Source organism: Oncorhynchus nerka, linkage group LG10 (assembly GCF_034236695.1).
Source record: "Oncorhynchus nerka isolate Pitt River linkage group LG10, Oner_Uvic_2.0, whole genome shotgun sequence".
Lineage (NCBI taxonomy): Eukaryota > Metazoa > Chordata > Actinopteri > Salmoniformes > Salmonidae > Oncorhynchus > Oncorhynchus nerka.
Genome location: NC_088405.1, coordinates 27,628,012 through 27,651,426, shown reverse-complemented (window position 1 = coordinate 27,651,426; position 23,415 = coordinate 27,628,012). Strand labels below are relative to the sequence as shown.

Here is a 23,415-nt window from a genome sequence, read left to right as displayed (position 1 = left end):
TTTGCTGGTTTCTCCCCTTGTTTTTCTCCGTCTTTTTTTGTGTGTTTGGCATGATTACTTTAGTTTATTAGGATCCCTTATGCAGCAGCTACTCTTCCTGGGGTCCACACAAAACGTACATGACACAGTACAGAACAGTTATAGACAAGAGTAATACAAAAGACAATACTACATTAAATAAATGATATCAACAAAGGAATTGGCTAAAGCAGAAACTGGTTCATCTCTTTCTTTCCCCAGCACCTCTGGTTTACTCCAACCCTATTCACAGTAGCTCAGTCATGCTGATGTTGCTGTCTGTGGTGTTTGTTGGTTTAGCTGCATTTTTCATCTTCAAGTTGAAAAGGTATGTTCTCATTATAATATTCATTGGTTGGTTATAGTCAACCTATTTTGTCTTATTTTGTCTTAGTGGCATTCGGAAAGCCACATTATACTCTCAACTATTAACACATAAGTGAAGTTCTTACAGTACTGCAGGTTAAGTTTGCATGACGTCAGTCGAGTGGTGTCTGGCTTGTTAGGAAAATCCCTTGGATCCATGTCCAGGCTGAGGAGAACCAGGAAAAGGAGCCGGAGATGATTGGCACGGTCGGGCAGAACAATACCATGTCCAAGATGAAGCTCAGTGAGTTCCCCACAGAGAAGGAACTCATGGAGAAAGAACTGAAGACCAGGAGCAGAGGTAAGTTTGACGTAGCGTCTAGAACAGTAACAGACCTGCCTATTGGACCTAGGCCTTCAGAGCCAGGCTCCCAAGAAAATGATCACATGTCGTAGCCTACAGTACCAGTCAACGTTTGGACACACCTACTCATTTCATGATTTTTATTTATTTTTACTCTTTTCTACATTGTAGAATAATAGTGAAGACATCAACACTATGAAATAACACACATGGAATCATGAAGTAACCAAAAAGTGTTAAGCAAAAAAGTGTTATTTAAAGTAGACACCCTTTGCACACTCTTGGCATTCTCTCAACCAGCTTCATGAGGCAGTCACCTGGAATGCTTTTCCAACAGTCTTGAAGGAGTTCCCACATATGCTGAGCACTTGTTGGCTGCTTTTCCTTCACTCTGTGTTCCAACTCATCCCAAGGTCGGGTGATTGTGGAGGCCCAGGTCATCTGATGCATTGCTCCATCACTCTCCTTCTTGGTCAAATAGCCCTTACACAGCCTTGAGGTGTTTTGGGTCATTGTCCTGTTTGAAAACAAATGATAGTCCCACTAAGAACAAACCAGATGGGATGGCGTATCGCTGCAGAATGCTGTGTTAGCCATGCTGGTTAAGTGTGCCTTGAAATCTAAATAAATCACAGACAGTGTCACCAGCAAAGTGTCACCAGCAGAGTTGCAAAGAAAATGCCATATCTCAGACTGGCCAATAAAATGAAAACACAGACACTGGACAGAGGAACTCTGCCTAGAATGCCAGCATCTCGAAGTCGCCTCTTCACTGTTGACGTTGAAAGTGGTGTTTTGTGGGTAGTATTTAATGAAGCTGTCAGTTGAGGACTTGTGAGGCGTCTGTTTCTCAAACTAGATACTCTAATGTGCTTGACCTCTTGCTCAGTTGTGCACTGGGGACTCCCACTCCTCTTTCTATTCTGGTTAGAGTCAGTTTGCGCTGTTCTGTGAAGGGAGTAGTACACAGCTTTGTACGAGATATTCAGTTTCTTGGCAATTTCTCGCATGGAATAGCCTTCATTTCTCAGAACAGGAATAGGCTGATGAGTTTCAGAACCAGGTCTTTGTTTCTGGCCATTTTGAGCCTGTAATCGAACCCACAAATGCTGATGCTCCAGATACTCAACTAGTCTAAAGAAGGACAGTTTTATTGCTTATTTAAACAGAACAATAGTTTTCAGCTGTGCTAACATAATTGCAAAAGGGTTTTCTAATGATCAATTAGCCGTTTAAAATTATAAACTTGGATTAGCTAACACGACGTGCCATTGGAACACAGGTGTGATGGTTGCAGATAATTAGCCTCTGTGTGCCTATGTAGATATTGTAAGGCGTGCATACTGGTGGAAGAGAAGTCAGGCGCAGGAGAGAAAAGACAGTTTTTAATGATAAAAATTACAGTGAACAAAACAATATATATACAATGGGACAAAAGCCCAGACATAACGTGCACAAGCACTTACAATAAACAATACCAGACAAGGACATGTGGGGAACAGAGGGTTAAATACACAACATGGAATTGATGGAATTGAAACCAGGTGTGTGGGAAGACAAGACAAAACAAACGGAAAATGAAAGGTGGATCGGCGATGGCTAGAAGACCGGTGACCAACGTACTGACAGTACCCCCCCCCAGAGGGCGAGTGGAACACCTGCAGCATTAAAGGGTCCAACACGTCCTCGACCAGAACCCAGCACCTCTCCTCCGGGCCATACCCCTCCCACTCCACGAGATACTGAAGGCCCCTCGCCCGACGCCTCGAATCCAGTATGGAGTGAACGGAGTATGCCGGGGGCCCCCTCAATGTCCAGAGGGAGCGGAGGAACCTCCCGCACCTCAGACGTACCAGGAGCGGGCCAGCCACCACCGGCCTGAGGAGAGACACATGGAACGAGGGGTTAATACAGTAATCGGGGGGAAGCTGTAACCTGTAACAAACCTTGTTCACTCTCCTCAGGACTTTAAATGGCCCCACAAACCGCGGACCCAGATTCCAGCAGGGCAGGCGGAGGGGCAGATTTCGGGTTGAGAGCCAGACCCGGTCGCTCGTTGCGAACATCGGGGCCTCACTGCGGTGGCGGTCTGCGTTCTCCATTTGACGCAGCATGGCCCACTGAAGGTGAACACGGACAGCTTCCCATGTCTCCTCCGCGCGCCTAAACCAGTCGTCCACCGCAGGAGCCTTGGTCTGACTCTGATGCCAAGGTTCCAGAACCGGCTGGTACCCCAGTACGCACTGGAAGGGGGAGAGCTTAGTGGAGGAATGGCAAAGCGAGTTCTGTGCGATGTGTGGATAGACAAGAAAAAACATATGGAAAATTAAAGGTGGATCGGCGATGGCTAGAACTTTGCCCGAACAAGGAGAGGGACCGACTTCGGAGGAGGTCGTGACAGATATTCCATTAAAAATCCCCCGTTTCCAGCTACAATAGTAATTTACAACATATTTTTATAAGAAACAATGTGTTGAAAATCCCAAATTGTTTGGATAGTCAACTTACACACAGCTCTGACACACACACTTATCCCACCAGACATGTCACCTGGGGACTTATCATAGTCCCCAAAATCAGAACAAATTCAAGAAAACGTTCAGTATTATATAGAGCCCTTATTGCATGGAACTTCATTCCATCTCATATCGCTCAAATAAACTGCAAACCTGGTTTCAAAAAACAGATAAAGCAGCACCTCGTGGCACAACGCATCTCCCCTTTTTGACCTAGATAGTTTGTGTGTATGCATTGATATGTAGGCTACGTGTGCCTTTTAAAAATGTATGTAGTTCTGTCCTTGAGGTGTTCTTGTTTTAAGTTGATGTTCTGTGTTATGTCATTATGTATTATGTTTCATGTTTTGTGTGGACCCCAGGAAGAGTAGCTGCTGCATTTGCAACAGCTAATGGGGATCCTAATAAAATACCAAGTCTACACCGTATTTGTGATCAATTTGATGTTATTTTAAATGGACAACAATTTTGCTTTTCTTTCAATAACAAGGACATTTCTAAGTGACCCAAACATTTGAACTGTAGTGCATGTTGATTTGTTTGGCACTTTTTGGTTACTACATGATTCCATATGTGTTATTTCATACTTTTGATGTCTTCACTATTATTTTACAATGTGGAAAATAGTACAAATAAAGAAAAACCCCAGAATGAGTAGATGTGTCCAAACTTTTGACTGGTATTGTATGTAAATCAGCTGTCCACACAACGTACAGAGCAGAAGACACATTTCCATCATGCTATGTAACATATGGACAATAAAGTTGTATTGTAAAATGCCGTAATATACATGAAGCTCGTTCGGACCCAGTCAAGCACGCATTTTTATCAATTAATCGCGCTAAATGCATTGGGTAAAACAAAAAGTATAATTGAAACATTGTAATATGTTTTCATCTTTGCTTGGACAGCAAGTTAAAAAGCCCTAATTAGCCAGTCAGCTAACTCACACATTTTCAAACAAATGGCTAATGCATCAAGCAAGCTGCAATAAAAACCACAGTGAAGCACTCTTTAGAAATCCGTTTGACCTTATATTCTATCAGAATTCGCATTGTTTTGTGTGAAAAACTGCACATTTTAAAGTGGCCTTTTATTGTCCCCCAGCACAAGGTACACCTATGTAACAATCATGCTGTTTAATCAGCTTCTTGATATGCCACACCTGTCAGGTGGATGGATTATCTCGGCAAAGGAGAAATGCTCAGTAACAGGAATGTAAACAAATTTGTGCACAGAATGTGAGAGAAATAAGCTTTTTGTGCTTATGGAACATTTCTGGGATTTGTGTCAGATGTTATGAGTTCTGTGAGAATTATGAATTGCAATGGCAAGCATTGTGTCAATCTCAAGTGTCATGAAGGCATTATCATAAGCCACTACAAGATACAGAAAGATTTACGGTATAGTCCTACTTTCCAATTCAATCTGCACCATAAGCTCCTGTAAGCATGAAGCATAAAGGTTGACATAGGGAAACCATTTTGGGTTGTTAAAGCAGGGGACTGCTAACTGTTTTTGACAATTGTGGCACTGCAGTGGTCCTGATAGACATTTGGGCTGGAGGCTTTTTGGGAGGTCAGCACTTTGGCCAATCTTCATCTCACAGCAGGTCTCTCCTCCAGCAGACCTTAGTGATCTGAGACAGATTGATTTCTCTTCTGTTGCCTTCCAACTTTTTATTTTCAATTGGCAGAGCAATACAGGAAATGTTATTTGTACCATTAGATTCAATGAATTGACCACCTGTTGTCTGTCTGCTAAGATTCCATGATTACTCTGATGCCTGCAGTGGTTCCTATGCTAGTTTAGTTGGTAGGTTACACAAAGATCCACAAAATGCTGCCAACATCAAAACATTGGTGACAATAGGGTCTTTGGGGGCACTATTCATAATAATTATACTTTGATTTCTGTATTCTATCACCAGGAGAATATGGAAGAAATGGGGAGAGAGTGATCACAAGAGAATTTCCTACTTGTACTAATGTCTAAGAAATTAGATCACGAGTACTGTAAGTACAGATTGTGGTGTTTCAATGTGCCAATTTAAAAAAAATCTTTGTTTTCACCATTTACTTTGGTCGCTGAGAACTGCTACTAAATATGTATTTCACAAGACTTTAGAAATCTACTATATAGCAGGAGAATATATTATTTTGTGTATATACATTATTTCAGTATTGAAGAATTGTAATTTGACATCTATGGATGTTGTATTAGGCATTAGAAAATGCCATTGTTGAACAAATATATTGTGTTCTTAAGTGCCAGATTGCATTGCTAATTAATTATTTAGCTCAACATGATTATCTCATGGATGTTCTCTTGATAATGACAACTGCATCTATTGTTATATTGCACAGGGGAGGTGGAATGTAGGTAATAAGACAAAAGGCATACTATACTGAACAAAAATATAAATGCAACACGCAACAGTTTCAAATCAAATGTTATTTGTCACATGCGCCAAATACAACAGGTGAAATGCTTACTTACAAGCCCTTAACCAATAATGCAGTTCAATAAATACGGTACTTATAAAGGAATTACAGTTCACACAAGGAGTTACAGTTCATGTAAGGAAATCAGTCAATTGAAAATAATGAATTAGGCCCTAATATGTGGATTTCACATGACTGGTCAGGGGTGCAGCCATGGGTGGGCCTGGGAGGGCACAGGCCGACCCACTTGGCAGCCAGACCCACCCACTGGGGAGCCAGGCCCAGCCCATCAGAATTAGTTTTCCCCCACAAAAGGGCTTTATTCCAGACACTTCTCAGCACAGGTGAAGATGCCGGATGTGGAGGTCCTTTGCTGGCGTGGTTACAGGTGGTCTGCAGATGTGAGGCCGGTTGGACAGACTGCCAAATTCTCTAAACAACGTTGGCGGCAGCTTATGGTAGAGAAATGAACATTAAATTATCTGGCAACAGCTCTGGTGGACATCCCTGCAGTCTGCGTGCCAATTGCACGCTTCCTTTAAAACTTGAGACTGTGGCATTGTTTTGTGTGAAAAACTGCACATTTTTAAAGTGGCCTTTTATTGTCCCCAGCACAAGGTGCACCTACGTAACAAGCATGCTGTTTAATCGGCTTCTTGATATGCCACACCTGTCAGGTGGATGGATTATCTTGGCAATGGAGAAATGCTCACTAACAGGAATATAAACAAATTTGTGCACAGAATGTGAGAGAAAAAAAGCTTTTTGTGCATATGGAACATTTCTGGGATCTTTTATTTCAGCCCATGAAACATGGGACCAAAACTTTATATGTTGTGTTTATATTTTTGTTCAGTGTACAAATCAGTGTGGCTGCTTGATAAACAATATCCGGACTACAGTTGAGGCTGTTAGGATGTGTACAGGTTGATACAAAACATGTAGGCCTACATTTTTTCTTAAACTGACCATTCAAAAAGCTTGGTACATTAAACAGAGTTTGTATTATTTATTAGCCTACTGCTCATTTTACAATAAGTACAATAATATTGTTCACCTTTTCTAGCATGTCATCATTCACTTTTTAGCAGTAACATGTAAGATAATACGAAGACGTAAGCAAGTGTTGATCATGGTGATTTTAAGATTAGTCAAACTATTAAACTGTTTCTAAAACATTTGTCTGATGGTCTTGTATAACATGTAGCAAACGTTGCTGTAGCGCATGAGCTGTACTGTATTGTTCATTTTGTTAGCTGAGCTAATATTTTAGTTTTTACTTCACCATTTCTTACTGTAAACAAAATACAATTTTCAAATTGTTCAAAATAAATGTATTTTTCTATGAAAGTATGTTGTTGTTTTTTGTGTGTTTTTTTTTTTACATATATTGATGGAGATGAAAACAAATATTTAAAGGAAACTAACCTTAAGTTCCAAGCTTTACGTTCTCCATAAGCACGGATTCTGAGAATCTAGTGTCTGGGTTCGCATGACTTTAACGAAACCAGCATAATTATCATGACCAATGCTTCATGTTATTCACCATGGTTCGGGGATAGTCTACCATGTAATAACTATTTGCCACAGAAGTGATAGAGAAACAAAGCTATTTCCATGAAATAATGTATGCATGTTGTCTGCCTGTACTGTCATGGGGACAACCTCTAACACAAACACCCCCCAGCTTCCTGAATCTTTGTTTCACTATTACCCCCAAAGGTATTGCAGAGTGAATCCTGGCTGGAACACATATTCCTTAGATCTGCCAACTAAGGCTAGACATGCACACACGCACATGGACATGCACACACACACAAACACTTCCTTGTTATTCATCATAGGCCCTGAAGTTATCGCTTTTTGCCAGAAGTATGATAAGTTTGTGTGAGATTTCATTCCCCTGACATTGAAGTAATATTTGGCTCTGAACCAGTGCATTTCTTTCTCTCCCCCCCACCCCGTCTCTATTTCTCTCTCTTTACTTTTTTTGTGTCAATATTTCAACACCATGATGTCAGTCACCAACCTGCATCATTGCCAAACAGCTCCATGACCCTGGGTGTCTCACTCTACCTCAGTTTCTCATTCCAAATTATTGGCACTGCATTCCTGTAGCAGGGACAGATACTATAATGCAGTACTCAATGAAAGGAAACACGTACGTCAATTTTACACTGGGTCTAACAATATTGCTGCAAGCTATTGTTGTGGGATATTTTCATTCAAGGCGCTATTCCACTTATGGAAATCCTGCTTGACTATGTGTTGATATCCTGGAGAGGGGATAATTAATTTGTTGAGCAGCGGGGAAAATGTGAAACTAGTCCATTAGATACACTCCAGGCTTCATTGTCCTCCCAGTCGGCCCCCAAGTATATGCAAATGAAACCTTAGAACACATTGTATGCTAAATAACACTTGTTACAGTTAAAAACCAAACTGTGGATGGTTATCTTAAAGATCCTTATCATGAGCTAATCCCAGTCCATTTTCTCCAAGATCAGTTCTCCTCCTACTCATCTTAATAAGATCTCAGATCTACTGTAACTAACTCAGGTTTATCAGCATCTAAATCAAACTGTTATACAACCAACTGTTAGGGGCAGTTGGAATAATTACTTTCGTGAACTAATCAAACAGAATGTCTATGGAAATAGGTCCCGCCTTTAGCTAAATAGTAGAAAGCAGATTATTCAGTCAAAGTTCCTATTGGTCCTAGACTATAACCACATCTTTATGAACGCAGCTGGCACTTCATTAAAGCCGTTAGATGCGCACTACGCTTTATTACAGTTTTAGTACTCATCACTGCATTCTCTACCAGAGAGTTGGTTGGCCCTCTTTGACGTCACGTAAATTGATGCATTGCTATGTTTTCATTTATAAAACCCTTTTGTGCCACTATACAAAATGTACCTCTATACAGAACATCATTACTAAACTTTACACATTAAAGTTACCACACCTGGTCTCAGGGATGCCTAACTCTGGAAAATCCTTTGGTCTCTACTGAGTTAGGTAAATCAGCTTTAAGTTTTCTTGCACGTTATTTGTGTGACAGTCTTCAACATGTTCTTAAATGTGATGATCTGGTCCCTTTAGGGCAAGTTTAGAAAGCTGATTGAGGATCTTATTACTGATGAACTTGTTTGTTTTTTATGACCGTGTTTTTCTTTCAGCTTACATTTAGTATTTATATTGATGTGTGCATTTTCTGTAAAAGGGACCTCGGTCTCACTATGACTCCCTGATAAAATAAAGTTTAAACAAAAACAAATAAAAATATAGTTGCAGATAATCTTGAACCAAAAAAGATCATGTTAATTATGTTTGACCCTCTAGATCTTAATATTGCCAGTATTTTTGACGTGTATTATTTCAACTCACATTGTCTGGTATGGAAGGATATCACCCAAAAAGACATCTGAATTGATGAACCGTAAGTTCCGTTTATACTTGATTCTAACATGTGTCCTTTGTCCTGATATTGTCTACATTCTGATTGTGCCCACATTTTTAAATAGGTGTAGTTGATTAAAAAATAAGCATTGTGATCTGATTGTGATCAGATCTTCCTGACCACCTCCGGAGGTAGTCTAAAATGCATTGTGTCTGGATATCTTTCAAGTGTCGACGGATATTGACTGTGAAATCATCACTATCCCATCCCCTAAAGTCCTTGACAGGTGACACCATTGACTTATGGAATCTATATGTGTCCTACAATAAGTAAATATAATTTTGAAAGAATATCTGTTAAATAATTTGCATACAGGGACAGACCAGGATATCTGGTCGCAATAGGTACACAGTGGATGTCTACAAGACACATTTTACTACCATGTGTAAATGCAGTGGCGCAGCGATCTAAGGCACTGCATCTCAGTGCTTGAGGTGTCACTACAGACACCTTGGTTCGATTCCAGGCTGTATCACAACCGCCTGTGATTGGGAGTCCCATAGGGCGGCACACAATTGGTCCAGTGTTGTCCGGGTTTGGCCAGCGTAGGCCGTCATTGTAAATAAGATTTTGTTCTTAACTGACTTGCCTAGTTAAATAAAGGTTACAAAATGGCTACAATAAGGGCACAATCAGAATGTGGATAAGATCAGGAAAAGGGACATATGTTAGCACCAGGTATAAACGGGGCTGTAGAGGACCTACTGTAGCTATAGCCTGTTTGCAAATGGAAAGTACTTTTACATTTCTCCAAATACATATTAGCTGTAACTCTTTGTGAGGTGAACAACAAATAACATGAAAACAAATATGTACAGTTTTCTTGCACAGTATGCTTAACAAAGCGTAACAAAGTGTTGTTTTAGAAATACCAAGCTATGAATAAAAACGGAATTGCTGGATGTATGGTTTGAGTTGTTGAGTTCATTTATGTGTTAGTCTGTATTGAAGGAGTGTGGAGGCAAGTGGATAGCGTCTAGTTAATTTGTCTAACTGACATGTTATGCTGACAATACATTAAAAGAGAGTTTGATTCAGAACTTCTGTGCCTCTCTCAAAGAGACAGCCAACCAACCGAAAACTGTCAGTCATCTCAGGCTAGCAGACTGTCGACAAGAAGGAATATTCTTCCATTTCTCAGTCCCAATTTGGAAAACGAGGAGATTGGAAGTGAATCTTTCCCCTACGTTTTTCCCAAGTAAAGACGTTCCGATGGCAATGTGTGCAACAATACTGTAAGTTGAGTGGTAGCATCCAGAGTTAATACCATGACACATATCTAGTGTGAGAATAAATGTAAAGAAAAAAGCATGCAGATACTGTATGTCCCTTTCTTATGTGCAAAAGAAAATCCTAGCTTTGACAGACATGAAGTCTGCATGGTAAGTCGTGAACTATAACCTTCTCATGCAAGCCCCTGGGGTCTACCAGTTTCTTTCTGCAAGGACTGCACTCCAATTTAAGTGTGCCCTCAACTTCTGATTCAGGCAGATTCCAGCAGAGCCAACCCACTGAGCACAGACTTTCAGTTCAACGTCTAGTTTGGATTTACATTTGGTTGAGTTGTCAACTAACATGACACCATATCATTGGATTTAGGTTCAAAGTTGGGTGAAATGCCCTTACGTTGGTGACCAAATCCAATCAGTTTTCCATGTTGATTCAATGTCATCACAATTTGAGTTGAAATTACGTGGAAACAACGTTGATTCAACCAGTTTTTGCCCAGTGGGAAAGATCTCGTCTGATATTGATATGTACTAAGTGAAAAGTTCCATCCTCTTACAACCAGCAGATAAAACATAGGATCTGTCATAACGTTGTCATAAGAATGGCATAACACAGTCAATATGACAGGTCTCAGGTCACTGATTGAACTAGCGCATGCCTTATGGGCTGAAACCAAATTTGAGAAACAAGTGCAGAGTTTTGTGCATGAATCTCAAGTTAGAACTCAGGCCAATGTGATAAAACCAAACATTCAGACATTTCTTTCACATCTCATTCAAACACAGCATTTCCATGTAGTTAGTCACTAAGTACACTTCACTTACATATCCTCCACACACCTACCACTAGAGTTGAACTATAAATGGAACACTCAAGATTACTGTACATTACTGTTTTATGTCTTGAGGTCATATACACAACTGTAACCATCTGAGTCAAATCATCTTTAGTTCAGCAATTCTGTATTTACACAATTCCCATAAACAACTTCAATGTTCTTGCAAAAATACAAGTAATTCGATCAAAAATTTCCTTTTTCAAGACGCATGTAAAAATCTGTACAGTCCCCCTCCCCCCAGAGTACAGGCAAAATAGTGTAAGCTGGTCTGTCCATGCATGGGTAGAAAACACCCGAGACCATCCATTGGTTCCATGACTTCAGAGTTTGCTGGAAGTAACTGCCAAAAAGATGTATTACAAGTCGGCTGTAGACTCGGAGAATTAAAACACATGGGGAGTTTCATCGGAGAGTTTGATGTCTGTGAGAGATGGCAGGTATCCTAGCCAGAGAGATAGTGACACAAGAGACAGAGCAGAAATGATATATCAGCATTAGCACACTAGCAAATCTATTTTAGCATGCAAGCATATCCATCTTCGATACCAACAAATCTTGCTTGACAATGGAAAGGAGTATATCAACCACTAGAGCTCTACAGAGTCGCTTATCACAGCACTGCTACATTATTCAGGACACTAATTTATTCATAAACACAAAAATAAACTGCTGTACACAATTCAATTTAATGAGGTGTATTGGCATGGTAAGGCCGTCTTACAGTACCAATGCAAACCTATGGGAGCGTATCAACTTAAATGATGAACGTAAGGACATTTTCATTTCAATTAATTGATTTGATCTACCTGTGAACTTATATTTTTTAAATCAGCCAAGCATTAAAAGGATAGTACAACAATTAGCAATTATGGCCTTGTTTCTACTTCCCCAGAGTCAGATGAACTCATGGATACCATTGGTATGTCTCTGCGTGCAGTTTGAAAGAAGTTGAAGGTCGTTTCAGGTATCATGTTAGCTGTTAGCAATGGCTCCAGCTGACTTCAAACTCTAAGCAGAGATATAACAATGGTATCTATGAGTTCAGCTGACTCTGTGTAAGTAGAAAAAAGGGCGTGATTGCCAAAATGTCGCACTATTCCTTTAATAGAGCAGTACACCACTATAGAAAAGGTCAAATATGTGAATTTATAGCAATATCTCATCAATAAGGCATGAGTTATTCTTGATGACTTATCAGTAATTGCCCTTTTATGAAGGATACCTTACCTATGCCACGTGCATCTGGCCCTGTGTCCAAGTGCTCCAAAGAGGTCACCATGTCTCCCTCAGGATTTGGGACAGCTATGGACGCCACCGTAGGGATCACTTCCTGTTGTTTCTCTGACCTCTCCTCTGTGTATATGTTGATGCCAGGGATCTTCCTATAGGAAATATACATTGTACAAAAGAGTTAAGAGGAACAGCAAAGGAATAGTAAATACATTGTTTTCTGCTTATTCCCTTCTGTAATATATCTCATAAAATATGAGGGAATGAGGGAAAATGGAGTAACACTCCCTGTTTAATTTTCCTGTTTAATTTTCTAATAATTCTGGGTTTCATGGGGCAGTTACAGTACCTTATCATTGTGGTGATAAATGTTAAACTATGAACTACCCTCATTATGTCTTGAAAAGTGACAGATTCACACACTTAACACTTTGAGTAGTAATCATTTTTAAAGCTGCAATATTGAACTTTTTGGGCTACCCGACCAAATTCACATAGTTACATAATGAGTTATAGATCGGTCATTGTCAATGAAAGCAGAAGCTAAGAAGCTGGAGATCTGTTCTATCTGCGCTATTTCTATGCCTCCCATTCTTAAGTTTTGTTTTTGCGTCTTTTACTTTTGGTTTAGCACACCAGCTTCAAACAGCTGAAAATACTATATTTTTGTTATGGAAAATATATTTCACAGCGGTTTAGATGGCACAATGACTTCCTGTTTTGTCACATAAACTGAAATTAGGCAAGCTATTCAAATTTTAGGAAATGGCGGTGCGATTTCTGCATAATGCACCTTTAACTTGTGGGAGAGTGTGGTCTTTTGCAATGTAATGGAAGCAGAGGATACTATCCATTTAATATGGCATTGTATGTTGTCTCAGGTCTTAACTTTTCAACCATTGCTGCCATTCTGTTGAATGCCTCACTGGCTCTATTTAGCATTTCAGAAAGGTCAACTTTCACATTGTCAGATAGATTAATATTGATAAACTGCAGAATACTGACACCCATTCAGAACTTAGAGAACTGATTAAACTGTAATTCCCAGGAATATTCAAGAGGATAGTAAAGAGAAGAGTGGCTTCGAAGAAGTTCAATTGTTAGGATTACCCTAAAGATAGTTCATTATATTTTGGCTCGTTTTAGCTATTGGATTTGAGTAGTAAGATGTACAGATGAATTGTCTTAATGATTGGTGTGTGAGAATGGCCTGAAATAACAATATCACTCTCATTTGAATCAGCTTCATTCAAATGAAGTCCGGGATACCTTACCTTTTGAACTTGAAGATAACGAAAACTGCCAAACCCACAAATACTACAGACACGAGCATAATGACTGCAGCACCATTGTGCCCACTCTCACTGGTGTCCACGAGAGGAGCTTGGAAAAGAATAAAGGAGAAAAAAGGATATAGACATCAGACAAAGAGAGACATACATCTTTTAGTCTTTTACTTCTGGCATCAAACTCCCAGGTGCTGTGAGGCTTTTTACCAGGGGTGATATCTGGTCCAAGTTTTTGACATTTTCACCACCATAGTGTAACTGAATTTGACCTTAATGATTAAAACAACATGAGTTATGTCTTTCTTATATTGTTCTCATGAAGATGTTGTGGCACTAGACTTCTCTGGGATGCTGGTTCAAATCCCAGGTGCAATATCCTGCTGTTTTGGCCTTAAAGATGCAAGCACTTAAAGATGCAGGATGTTAAGTTCTCATGACTTCGTAACATATCGTATGAATTAGAATTCGTAACATATCTTACAAATTGCGAAAAATAAATAAATGTAATTTTTGGGGGTGAAAATGTGTAACATATCATACGTAATACACAATTGTGTACAATTTTCAGGGACCCGTTTTGGCTCGTGAGCACTACTTTCAAAACTACTGGCTGAAATTATACAAAACCTTTGGAGCATCACATGAAAGGGATACTTCAGGGTTTTGGCAATGAGGTATTTTATCTACTTCCCCAGAGTCAGATAAACTCCTGGATACCATTTGTATATCTACTAGCATGCTAGCACAGAGAGTTCATTTGACTCTGGTGAAGTAGATAATGGGCCTCATTGCCAAAATCCTGAAGTATCCCTTTAACTTAAAGATTTGCTCAGGTGTATTGCTCTTTGGCTGACCCTGTGCTAACAACCTCTCAAGTATGTGTGTGTGTGTGTGTGTGTGTGTGTGTGTGTGTTGTCTTGGGGGTTTTGAGACTGTTTCAGCAAATATGAATACCTACTGAATATTCTACTATTTTATTCTACTACATTCTACTACATAGCATCATTCCAAAATGGCCAACATCCATAACTCTTCATTCTAATTACATAGTAGTACTGTAGGTCGGACCTTATATCTGTAACTGTCCTATAACCAGACATCAGACTATACTGTGGACACAGCAGCAGACTGGCTGACCTGGAGACAGTCGTGTGGGGTAAACGTTAACCTGAACCCCGGGCCGCAGAGTAAACTGGATGAGGTCCTGGTTCAGGGCACTTAGCAGGACCTGAGAAAGCTGTGGAGGAATAAAACACAGCTCTGGTTACCAGCACCATTTCACACTCATCAATATTTAAACTTCAATCATGAATAGTAAATACTGCTTCATTTTCAAGAAGGGCACGTGCTGATATGACATGGAAAGGCCTACTGTAATTCAATTCCTGTCGAAAGGCTTACCAACCAATAATAGCAATTGAAATCTTATCAGGACAAATTACCTTATGAGGCAAGAGTGAGTGACATTTGAAAAGTGTATACTGTACAGTATGCCGCTTTTCCAATACTTTTTTTGTTTTGGATGTTTTTTCTGATTAATAATATGGTAGGCCACTATAAAATAAGTATCTTTCTCCTCCTTTTCTTTCCAATACTCTATGATTTCCCCTGGTTTTCACACCTAAATGAAGCAGTCATTTAACAAGAGACCAGAAAGCCTTCCCAAAGCCCATTTGAGTCCTTAGCCATGGCTCACTTATTCCATCTCGTTCTTTCTAAACTCTTCCCATTGGTTAAAATTAGACTGCTCTACTCTGTATGAATAATTACTTTTTATTCTAGTGGCATATCAGGGTCAGTAAATCTATTACACATTTTAATAAGCTGCACCAGACATCCCGCAAGCACTCATGCACACACGCATGGGCACACAAACATGCGCACACACGCCATGCCACTCACGACACAAGAAGACGTGCAACAGTGAACTAAGATGTATTACCCCATTGTCTGTAAGGTCTTGCCAGGTAATCAGACAGGCTGTAGATAAATACATCCCCCTAATTCCCAACTCAGGGTGCCCCACCACTAGTATCCTCTCTACATGTGTCCTACTACACGATGCATCATTGTTAAATACCTATTAACTCAGTTCAAGGCTAACTGATCCACTGGAATTGTGTTTACTTGTTGCAACATATGCAAATATGTCATATGCAAATATGTCCTATGCAAATACGTGCATCTGGGATTGTAACAGATGATGCAGAATAAAAGTGTCTGATGACGGACTGAAATGGATATCCATTTTACTATAAGCTTGAGCTACTGAAATGCGGATGAAAACGTGGTGTGTTTTATCAGTTCTATAGAATGCCAAGGATTATAGAGCTGTTTAACAATTAGAGCGCAGTGCCAACATCTTAGTCATTCTATTCAATGTGGTTCTTTTCGAAACAAACCCTTCGATATTGGAGTGAATGGTGAAGTATAGTATGTATTAGAACTATCCACTTCTCATGGTTAGAATTGAGTTATGTGAAATAAATTGTGATGCAGATTACAATGCTGTATTGAGATGAATGCAGGTTTTCAAGGCTGAGGTTCTACTATTTTGATGTGAAGACATTGCCCTCTAGTGGTGGGAATGTGTTCTGACATGTCATTTTGTTGCGCTTATATTTAGAATAAAATAACAGTAGGCTCCACATGCACGTGTGATTAAAGCAGCAAAGAGAGAAAAACTCATTATGAGCAAATCATGAAGCCACCATGATATGAATAATATAATCAAGAGGAAATGTGTTTCTACATTGTGCTGCTAGTGATGCTGTTATTATTTGCTTGTATTGAATGTTGAGGTTGGCCTAACTTTGGCATGATTCAAGTAATGGAACTATGTAAATGAGAATAACAATAATAATCCAAAATAACTAATTCAAAAAATGTAGAAGCCTGGTGACACATTACCTGCTCTAAATGTGTCCCTTTTCTATTCATCGTCCCCTCTGTTGGCCTTTTCTCTGGGATGATAAACAACTCTGCTGCCGTTGGCAACCCTGGGAGCACTGACACCAGAAGCTGCTCTCCATTGATCCCTGTGACCTTCAATTAAAAAGTAATGAAAAATAAATACAATTCTGGGGTCTCAGTTTCTTCTTTATTTACATAAGGTTGTGTTCTACTGTATAGCATTGCACTGTAATTAAGCATGGAAAAGGCTAAATCCACCCAGTTTTCTGCTTTAGATCTCATTTGACTAAGTACCAGTCACTGTCAAGATATAATGCACAAATCAGACCAAACATGCAAGTTCCATTTGACAGTCTTTGGTAAAGGGCAGGTCTTTTAAGTGCATTTGCGCTGTAACCAGAGGTCCCCTGTCACTTTCCTGGTATAAAACGTGGTAATATCTGACAAGACAGAAGGTCAAAGTGAATGTTTCCCACTGTGAGGGGTATATATAGCTCAGTGTCCGTTATGTAACCCAATGCGCTTCTTGACATCCTGAGAGAGACGAAGGGGACTGACTGGAAGCACTTTTCCTTATATGGTGTACTCTACCTGTTATTTACAAAAGGCCAAATGGTTCTACATGGAACCCAATAGGTTCTACCTGGAAGCAAAAGTGTTCTACCTGCAACCAAAAAGGGTTCTTCAAAGGGTTCTCCTATGGGGACAGCCAAAAAAACCTTTAAGGTTCTAGATTTTTCAAAGAGTGTACCATTTGCTACCAAATTGTTCGCAATGCTGTTAAAATTACTTGTGAATTAATCATCAGAGATCACCAATTAGTCACTGTAATCCCAGTAATTCACTGGTAAAAAGTGCAGTAGTAGCACTGTAGAATATTAAAAGAAGGACTCACTTGGACCATGGAGTCCTTGACCACTCTACTGATGTCCTGTCTCCATTCAGCCACAGCAGGATTGAAGGCGTCCAGATTAGAGGAGAATGCTAAAACGTGTGACCGGAAATATTCTACAGGAAAATACAAGATATGTTAATTGCTAATGGATACCAGATAATAAGAAAGAAACTGTTACTAGATCATAAGAGATATAAATGATTATAAACTGGGTGGTTTGAGCTCTGAATGCTGATTGGCTGACAGCTGTGGTATATCAGACCGTATACCAAGGGTAAGACAAAACATACATTTTTACTGCTCTAATTACATTGGTAACCAGTTTATAATAGCAATAAGGCACCTCGGGGGTTTGTGGTATATGGCCAATATACCATGGCTTAGCGCTGTATCCAGGCACTCTGCGTTGTGTAAGAACAGCCCTTAACTCCCTCGTGCCTTATTGCTTAATTAAACATTAAACATCTAAATTATTATAATGATCAAGTGGATGAACATCACAATCAATATTTTATATCACAGATCATTTACCACCTGGTTGTTAGAAACCTAGCTATAACACCTCAGTAATACAGAGATGAGTCATTTCAAAGACCTCACCATAGACTGCAACAGTTATTTTGTCTTGAAGGACTGTGTTGCCTGCTGACACTTGCACGGTGACAGTATGAGTTCCCTCCTTGTAGAAGGTGAAGGACATTCCTCCCACTAAAGTCACGACAGGCTTACAGACATAGAAAATGAATGCATACATTTTTAATACATTTCCATTTGAGTCATTCAGTAGATGTGTTTATCCGGAGCGACTTAGAATTAGTGCATTCATTTTAAGCTAGCTAGGTGAGACAACCACATATAACAATGGTAGCAAGTACATTTTCCCTCAATAAAGTGGTTATCAGCAAAGTCAGTGGTAGGAGGAAAAGACAAGCTCATTTTATTTGTGTCATTTTTTGGGGGGGGGGGGGGGGGTATAGTCTTTATATGTGTATAGATGATATTATCGATGATGCCTGTAGCATGTTTGACTATGTTCATTTTTTTGTATCAAAACTCAATCTTGTGTCACTATAGGTAGGTTTGTCCATACAACACACAATATTACAATTCATACTGTAAATGAGGCGAGTCAGGTTCCGTAAATCTAAACAGTTTGAAGATATAGTGGAAATGTTGATTGACTGACCTCAGTGTGGTTGTTGAACCACCAGTAGTAGGTGACTGTTCCAACATCACGTGGCTTCAGGACTGTTGATAGATCCACTGCTTTATTCCTAACAACCACAGAGGGAGCTGAAAGCTGCACTTGCTCAAGTGTACCTACAACACCAAACAACAGCAAAAAAAAATGTGCTTTCTTTCATGGAATTGTAGTCCTTTCCTACTGCAGAAACGTCATTTACAGAAAGATATTTTCAGGTAGAAATGCTGCAAAGAGCACCTGTACTGTAACTCTACAGCAAAGTCATTCTATCCGACTTTCATTTTTAGTTTCACTTACAAGTAACATGCAGGTATAGTAAGACTCTCTCAGAGCCCAGGCTGTTGAGTGCCATGGCAGCCACTTGGTAAATGCCCACTTTACTGTAGGTATGTTTGACCCCATCCTCTATGGAGCTGATGTTAGCGTAGGATATGGCCGTCCCGTCTCCAAAGTCCACTGTTATACTTGTTGTGGAGCCGTCACCCTACCAATGGAAATGCATGTTTATGGCGAGATACAGTGTGCATGTTTAACATAATCATTTAAATGCACTATTTACAGTATATTGATTTCTATACCCTACACATATTCTGCCTGTAGCAATACATTGTTATACAGACGTAGGATTTTAATTTCAGCCAGTTTGCTACAGCGGGAAAATATTCATGCAGCAACAGGAAATGTGAATTGTTAGGTGGATCATAATTAATGGCCATTTTTGGGAAAATTTCGTTTGAAATTTCAAGGTGGAAATTACAATCTTCAGAAGCCTTTTTAAACCTGAAATACATTACAACTTTAAATGTCCTGCATTGCAGGAAGTTATCCTGCAACAGGCAGATCATATTAAGATCCTACATCTGTACAGTATGTAATAACTGTATGACAATGGCTACAAGTGTTACACAACAAACATCAAGGCTCGTAGATAAGGCCTATGAACCAACAAAATGTACAACATGATGCACTGCTGCTCATTTCATTCCATTGGTAGACAAATGAGTGTAGATCAATGTGTACGTAAATGTATTTTGTGCAAATGCAAATTTGTTTACAACCCTGTTCGTGAGCATTTGTCCTTTACCAAGATAATCCATCCACCTGACAGGTATGGCATAAAAAGAAGCTGATTAAACAGCATGATCATTACACAGGTGCACCTTGTGCTGGGAACATTAAAAGGCCACTCTAAAATGTGCATTTTTGTCACACAACACAATGACACAGATGTTTCAAGTTTTGAAGGAGTGTGCAATTGGCATGCTGACAGCAGGAATGTCCACCAGAGCTGTTGCCAGAGAATTTAATGTGCATTGCTCTACCATAAGCCGCTTCCAACGTCATTGTAGAGAATTTGGCAGTACGTTCCACCGGCCTCACTACCGCAGACCATGTGTATGGTGTCATGTGGGCGTGCAGTTTGCTGTTGTCAAAGTTGTGAACAGAGTGCCCCATGGTGGATGTGGGGTTATGGTACGGGCAGGCATAAACTACGGACAACGAACACAATCACATTTTATCGATGGCAATTTGAATGCACAGAGATACCGTCACGAGATCCTGAGGCCCGTTGTCGTGCCATTCATCCGCCGCCATCACCTCATGTTTCAGCATGATAATGCACAGCCCAGTGTCGCAAGCATCTGTATACAATTCCTGGAAGCAGAAAATGTCCCAGTTCTTCCATGGCCTGCATACTCGCCAGACATGTCACCCATTGAGCATGTTTGGGATGCTCTGGGTCGACATGTACGACAGTGTTTACAGTTCCCGCCAATATCCAGCAACCTCGCACAGCCATTGAAGAGGAGTGGGACAACATTCAACAGGCCACAAACAACAACCTGACCAACTCTATGCAAAGGAGACGTTTTTCGCGCTGCATGAAGCAAATGGTGGTCACACCAGACACGGACTGTTTTTCTGATCCACACCCCTACCTTTTTTTGTTGCGGTATCTGTGACCAACAGATGCATATCTGTATTCCCAGTCATGTGATATCCATAGATTAGGGCTTAATTTATTTATTTCAATTGACTGACTACCATACAGTGGGGCAAAAGAGTATTTAGTCAGCCACCAATTGTGCAAGTTCTCCCACTTAAAAATATGAGAGAGGCCTGTAATTTTCATCATAGGTACACTTCAACTATGACAGAAAAAGTGAGAAATATAAATACTTATTTTCCACCATAATTTGCAAATAAATTTATTAAAAATCCTACAATGTGATTTTCTGGATTTTTTTAGTTGAAGTGTACCGATGATGAAAATGACAGGCCTCTCTCTTCTTTTTAAGTGGGAGAACTTGCACAATTGGTGGCTGACTAAATACTTTTTTGCCCCACTGTATATGAACTCTAACTCAGTAACATTTTTGACATTGTTGCATGTTGCGTTTATATTTTTGTTCAGAATAAAACCTAAAAGGGTTCTTCGGCTGTCCCCATAGGAGAACCTTTGAAGAACCATTTTTGGTTCCATGTAAAAACCTGTTCTACATGGAAACCAAAAGGGTTCTACTATGGGGAGAGCTGAAGAAGCCTCTTGGAACCGTTCTTCTATGAGTGTAGCTTTTAATAGTTTGATAAGATCTCTAAGAAATATGCCAGACCATTACCTCCTCCAGAAACACCAGGAGGGTCACGTTGTTCCCCAGGGTGGCTGTGAGTGTTCCCTCACTGGTGACCAGCTGCAGACCTCTGGGGGCCTGGTGGGGACACCTCTGCCTCCTAAGGCGGTACTTCCCAAGGGTTCCCACAGTGCAGTTATTGGACAGAGCCTTACGGTATCTACAACATACACACATACAGACATAAATAACTAGACAACCTGTACTCACCCTTAAATACATACAAAGAAATAAAACAAGGAAATACTCTGTCTACTTCACTGAATTATATTACATGGAGAAGGATTTACCATACCCTGTAGTGTTTAGGAAGCTGTCTCCGGTGGTGCAGTCTCTGGACACGGAGGATGGAACAAACCAGAAGGCAGCCGTGCATCCTCCATCACTCTGCCTCTCAAAGCCAAAATCACTGTTTGGGGTGGGTGAGAAAAATCAATAAGCTACAGGTCGTGGTCAGTAATATGGATGAAGTATAGAAAGTGGATGTCTGTTTTCAAAGTTCATTTGTTTTATTTCCTTGATTTTTAACACCAATCATTACTTAGCTTGATATACTATTCTGTTTGACGTGTTCGACATCAATATCACCATAAGAAAATAAAATGTCTATATACACTACATGAAAAAGTATGTGGACACCTGCTCGTCAAACATCTCATTGCAAAACCATGGGCATTAACATGGAGGTCCCTCCTTTGCTGCTATAACAGCCTCCACTCTTCTGGGAAGACTCTCCACTATATGTTGGAATGTTGCCGCGTGGATATGCTTCAATTCAGCTACAAGAGCATTAGTGAGGTCGTGCACTGATGTTGGACGATTAGGCCTGGCTCACAGTCGGCGTTCCAATTCATCCCATGTGTGTTCGATGGGGTTGATGTCAGGGCTCTGTGCAGACCAGTCAAATTCTTCCACACTGATCTCAACAAACCATTTGCTTCCAGAGGCAGTTTGGAAGTCGGTAGTGAGTGTTACAACTGAAGACAGATGATTTTACACGCTACAGCACTCGGCGGTCCCGTTCTGTGAGCTTGTGTGGCCTACCACTTCGTGGCTGAGCCGTTGTTGCTCCTAGACATTTCCACTTCACAATAACAGCACTTGCAGTTGTCAGCTCTAGCAGGGCAGTACTTGATGAATTGACCTGTTGGAATGGTGGCATCCTATGACAGTGCACAAGTTGAAAGTCACTGAGTCACAGTAAGGCCATTCCACTGCCATTGTTTGTCTATGGAGATTGCATGGCTGTGTGCTCGATTTTATACACCTGTCAGCAACAGGGGTGGCTGAAATAGCCGAATCCACCAACTGTTAAACAGTATATATAGTGTATGTTTACTGGCTTTGGAACACTGTAAGAAAATGTTACATAAACAAATATCGTATAAACTTGATTGATGGGCAGATGTCAGATGTCAGTGTTAGCTGGAATTAAAAGGTTTGCTCCAGTAAACAAATGACAGCATATTCATGAGTGGAGTGCAGACCCTTCATCAAGACACACAAACACACACACACACAAAACACACACCACTTCAAATACTGACATTCAAGCACACTCAACATCCTGAGACCTTTCTACATGCATAAGCCTCCCCTATTTTGTGGGTGGAATGGATTCTACTTTACTGAGTATGAGCTCACTGAGACCATCATCAGGTAATGACACAGGAGGTGCATTGTTTGTATCTGAAAACCTGTTTATACCTGGAGCTAAATGCGTCCTTCGTCCTGATCTTGTCCTTATCTTGTCTGTTTACACTTACGCTGAGTGAAAAAAAACATTAAGAACACCTGCTCTTTCCATGACAGACTGACCAGGTGAATCCAGGTGAAATTGCAATTTTTTTGTTTGTTGAAATAATGGAAATATTGCATTTCCGTATTCATTTACATAAGTATTCAGACCCTTTACTCAGTACTTTGTTGAAGCACCTTAGGCGGCAATTACAGCATTGATTCTTCTTGGGTATGACACTACAAGCTTGGCACACCTGTATTTGGGGAGTTTATCCCATTATTCTCAGCAGATCCTCTCAAGCTCTGTCAGGTTCGATGGGGAGCATTGCAGC

The 23,415-nt window shown here is 40.2% G+C and overlaps 2 protein-coding genes across 5 annotated transcripts in view; one reads left to right on the top strand and one right to left on the bottom strand.

Annotated features, from left to right (window-relative positions):
• Nucleotides 1-6,995, top strand: part of LOC115135091 (VPS10 domain-containing receptor SorCS3-like) — a 52,677-nt gene extending 45,682 nt beyond the window's left edge. Inside the window, exons 25-27 of the mRNA XM_029669359.2 lie at nucleotides 241-346; nucleotides 525-685; nucleotides 5,135-6,995. Coding sequence (XP_029525219.1) covers nucleotides 241-346; nucleotides 525-685; nucleotides 5,135-5,199 — 332 coding nt within the window. The 3' untranslated portion in view covers nucleotides 5,200-6,995. The remainder of the gene's footprint in view (nucleotides 1-240; nucleotides 347-524; nucleotides 686-5,134) is intronic.
• Nucleotides 6,996-8,408: 1,413 nt separating this feature from the next.
• Nucleotides 8,409-23,415, bottom strand: part of LOC115135090 (VPS10 domain-containing receptor SorCS1-like) — a 40,051-nt gene continuing 25,044 nt past the window's right edge. For all 4 annotated transcript variants that reach the window (XM_065023181.1, XM_065023180.1, XM_065023183.1 and 1 more), the window contains 11 exons: nucleotides 21,639-21,752; nucleotides 21,332-21,503; nucleotides 19,008-19,194; nucleotides 18,693-18,826; nucleotides 18,107-18,230; nucleotides 17,507-17,619; nucleotides 16,609-16,743; nucleotides 14,836-14,935; nucleotides 13,684-13,792; nucleotides 12,407-12,561; nucleotides 8,409-11,621 (listed from right to left, as the gene is read on the bottom strand). In XM_065023181.1, coding sequence (XP_064879253.1) covers nucleotides 11,563-11,621; nucleotides 12,407-12,561; nucleotides 13,684-13,792; nucleotides 14,836-14,935; nucleotides 16,609-16,743; nucleotides 17,507-17,619; nucleotides 18,107-18,230; nucleotides 18,693-18,826; nucleotides 19,008-19,194; nucleotides 21,332-21,503; nucleotides 21,639-21,752 — 1,402 coding nt within the window. In that variant the 3' untranslated portion in view covers nucleotides 8,409-11,562. The remainder of the gene's footprint in view (nucleotides 11,622-12,406; nucleotides 12,562-13,683; nucleotides 13,793-14,835; nucleotides 14,936-16,608; nucleotides 16,744-17,506; nucleotides 17,620-18,106; nucleotides 18,231-18,692; nucleotides 18,827-19,007; nucleotides 19,195-21,331; nucleotides 21,504-21,638; nucleotides 21,753-23,415) is intronic.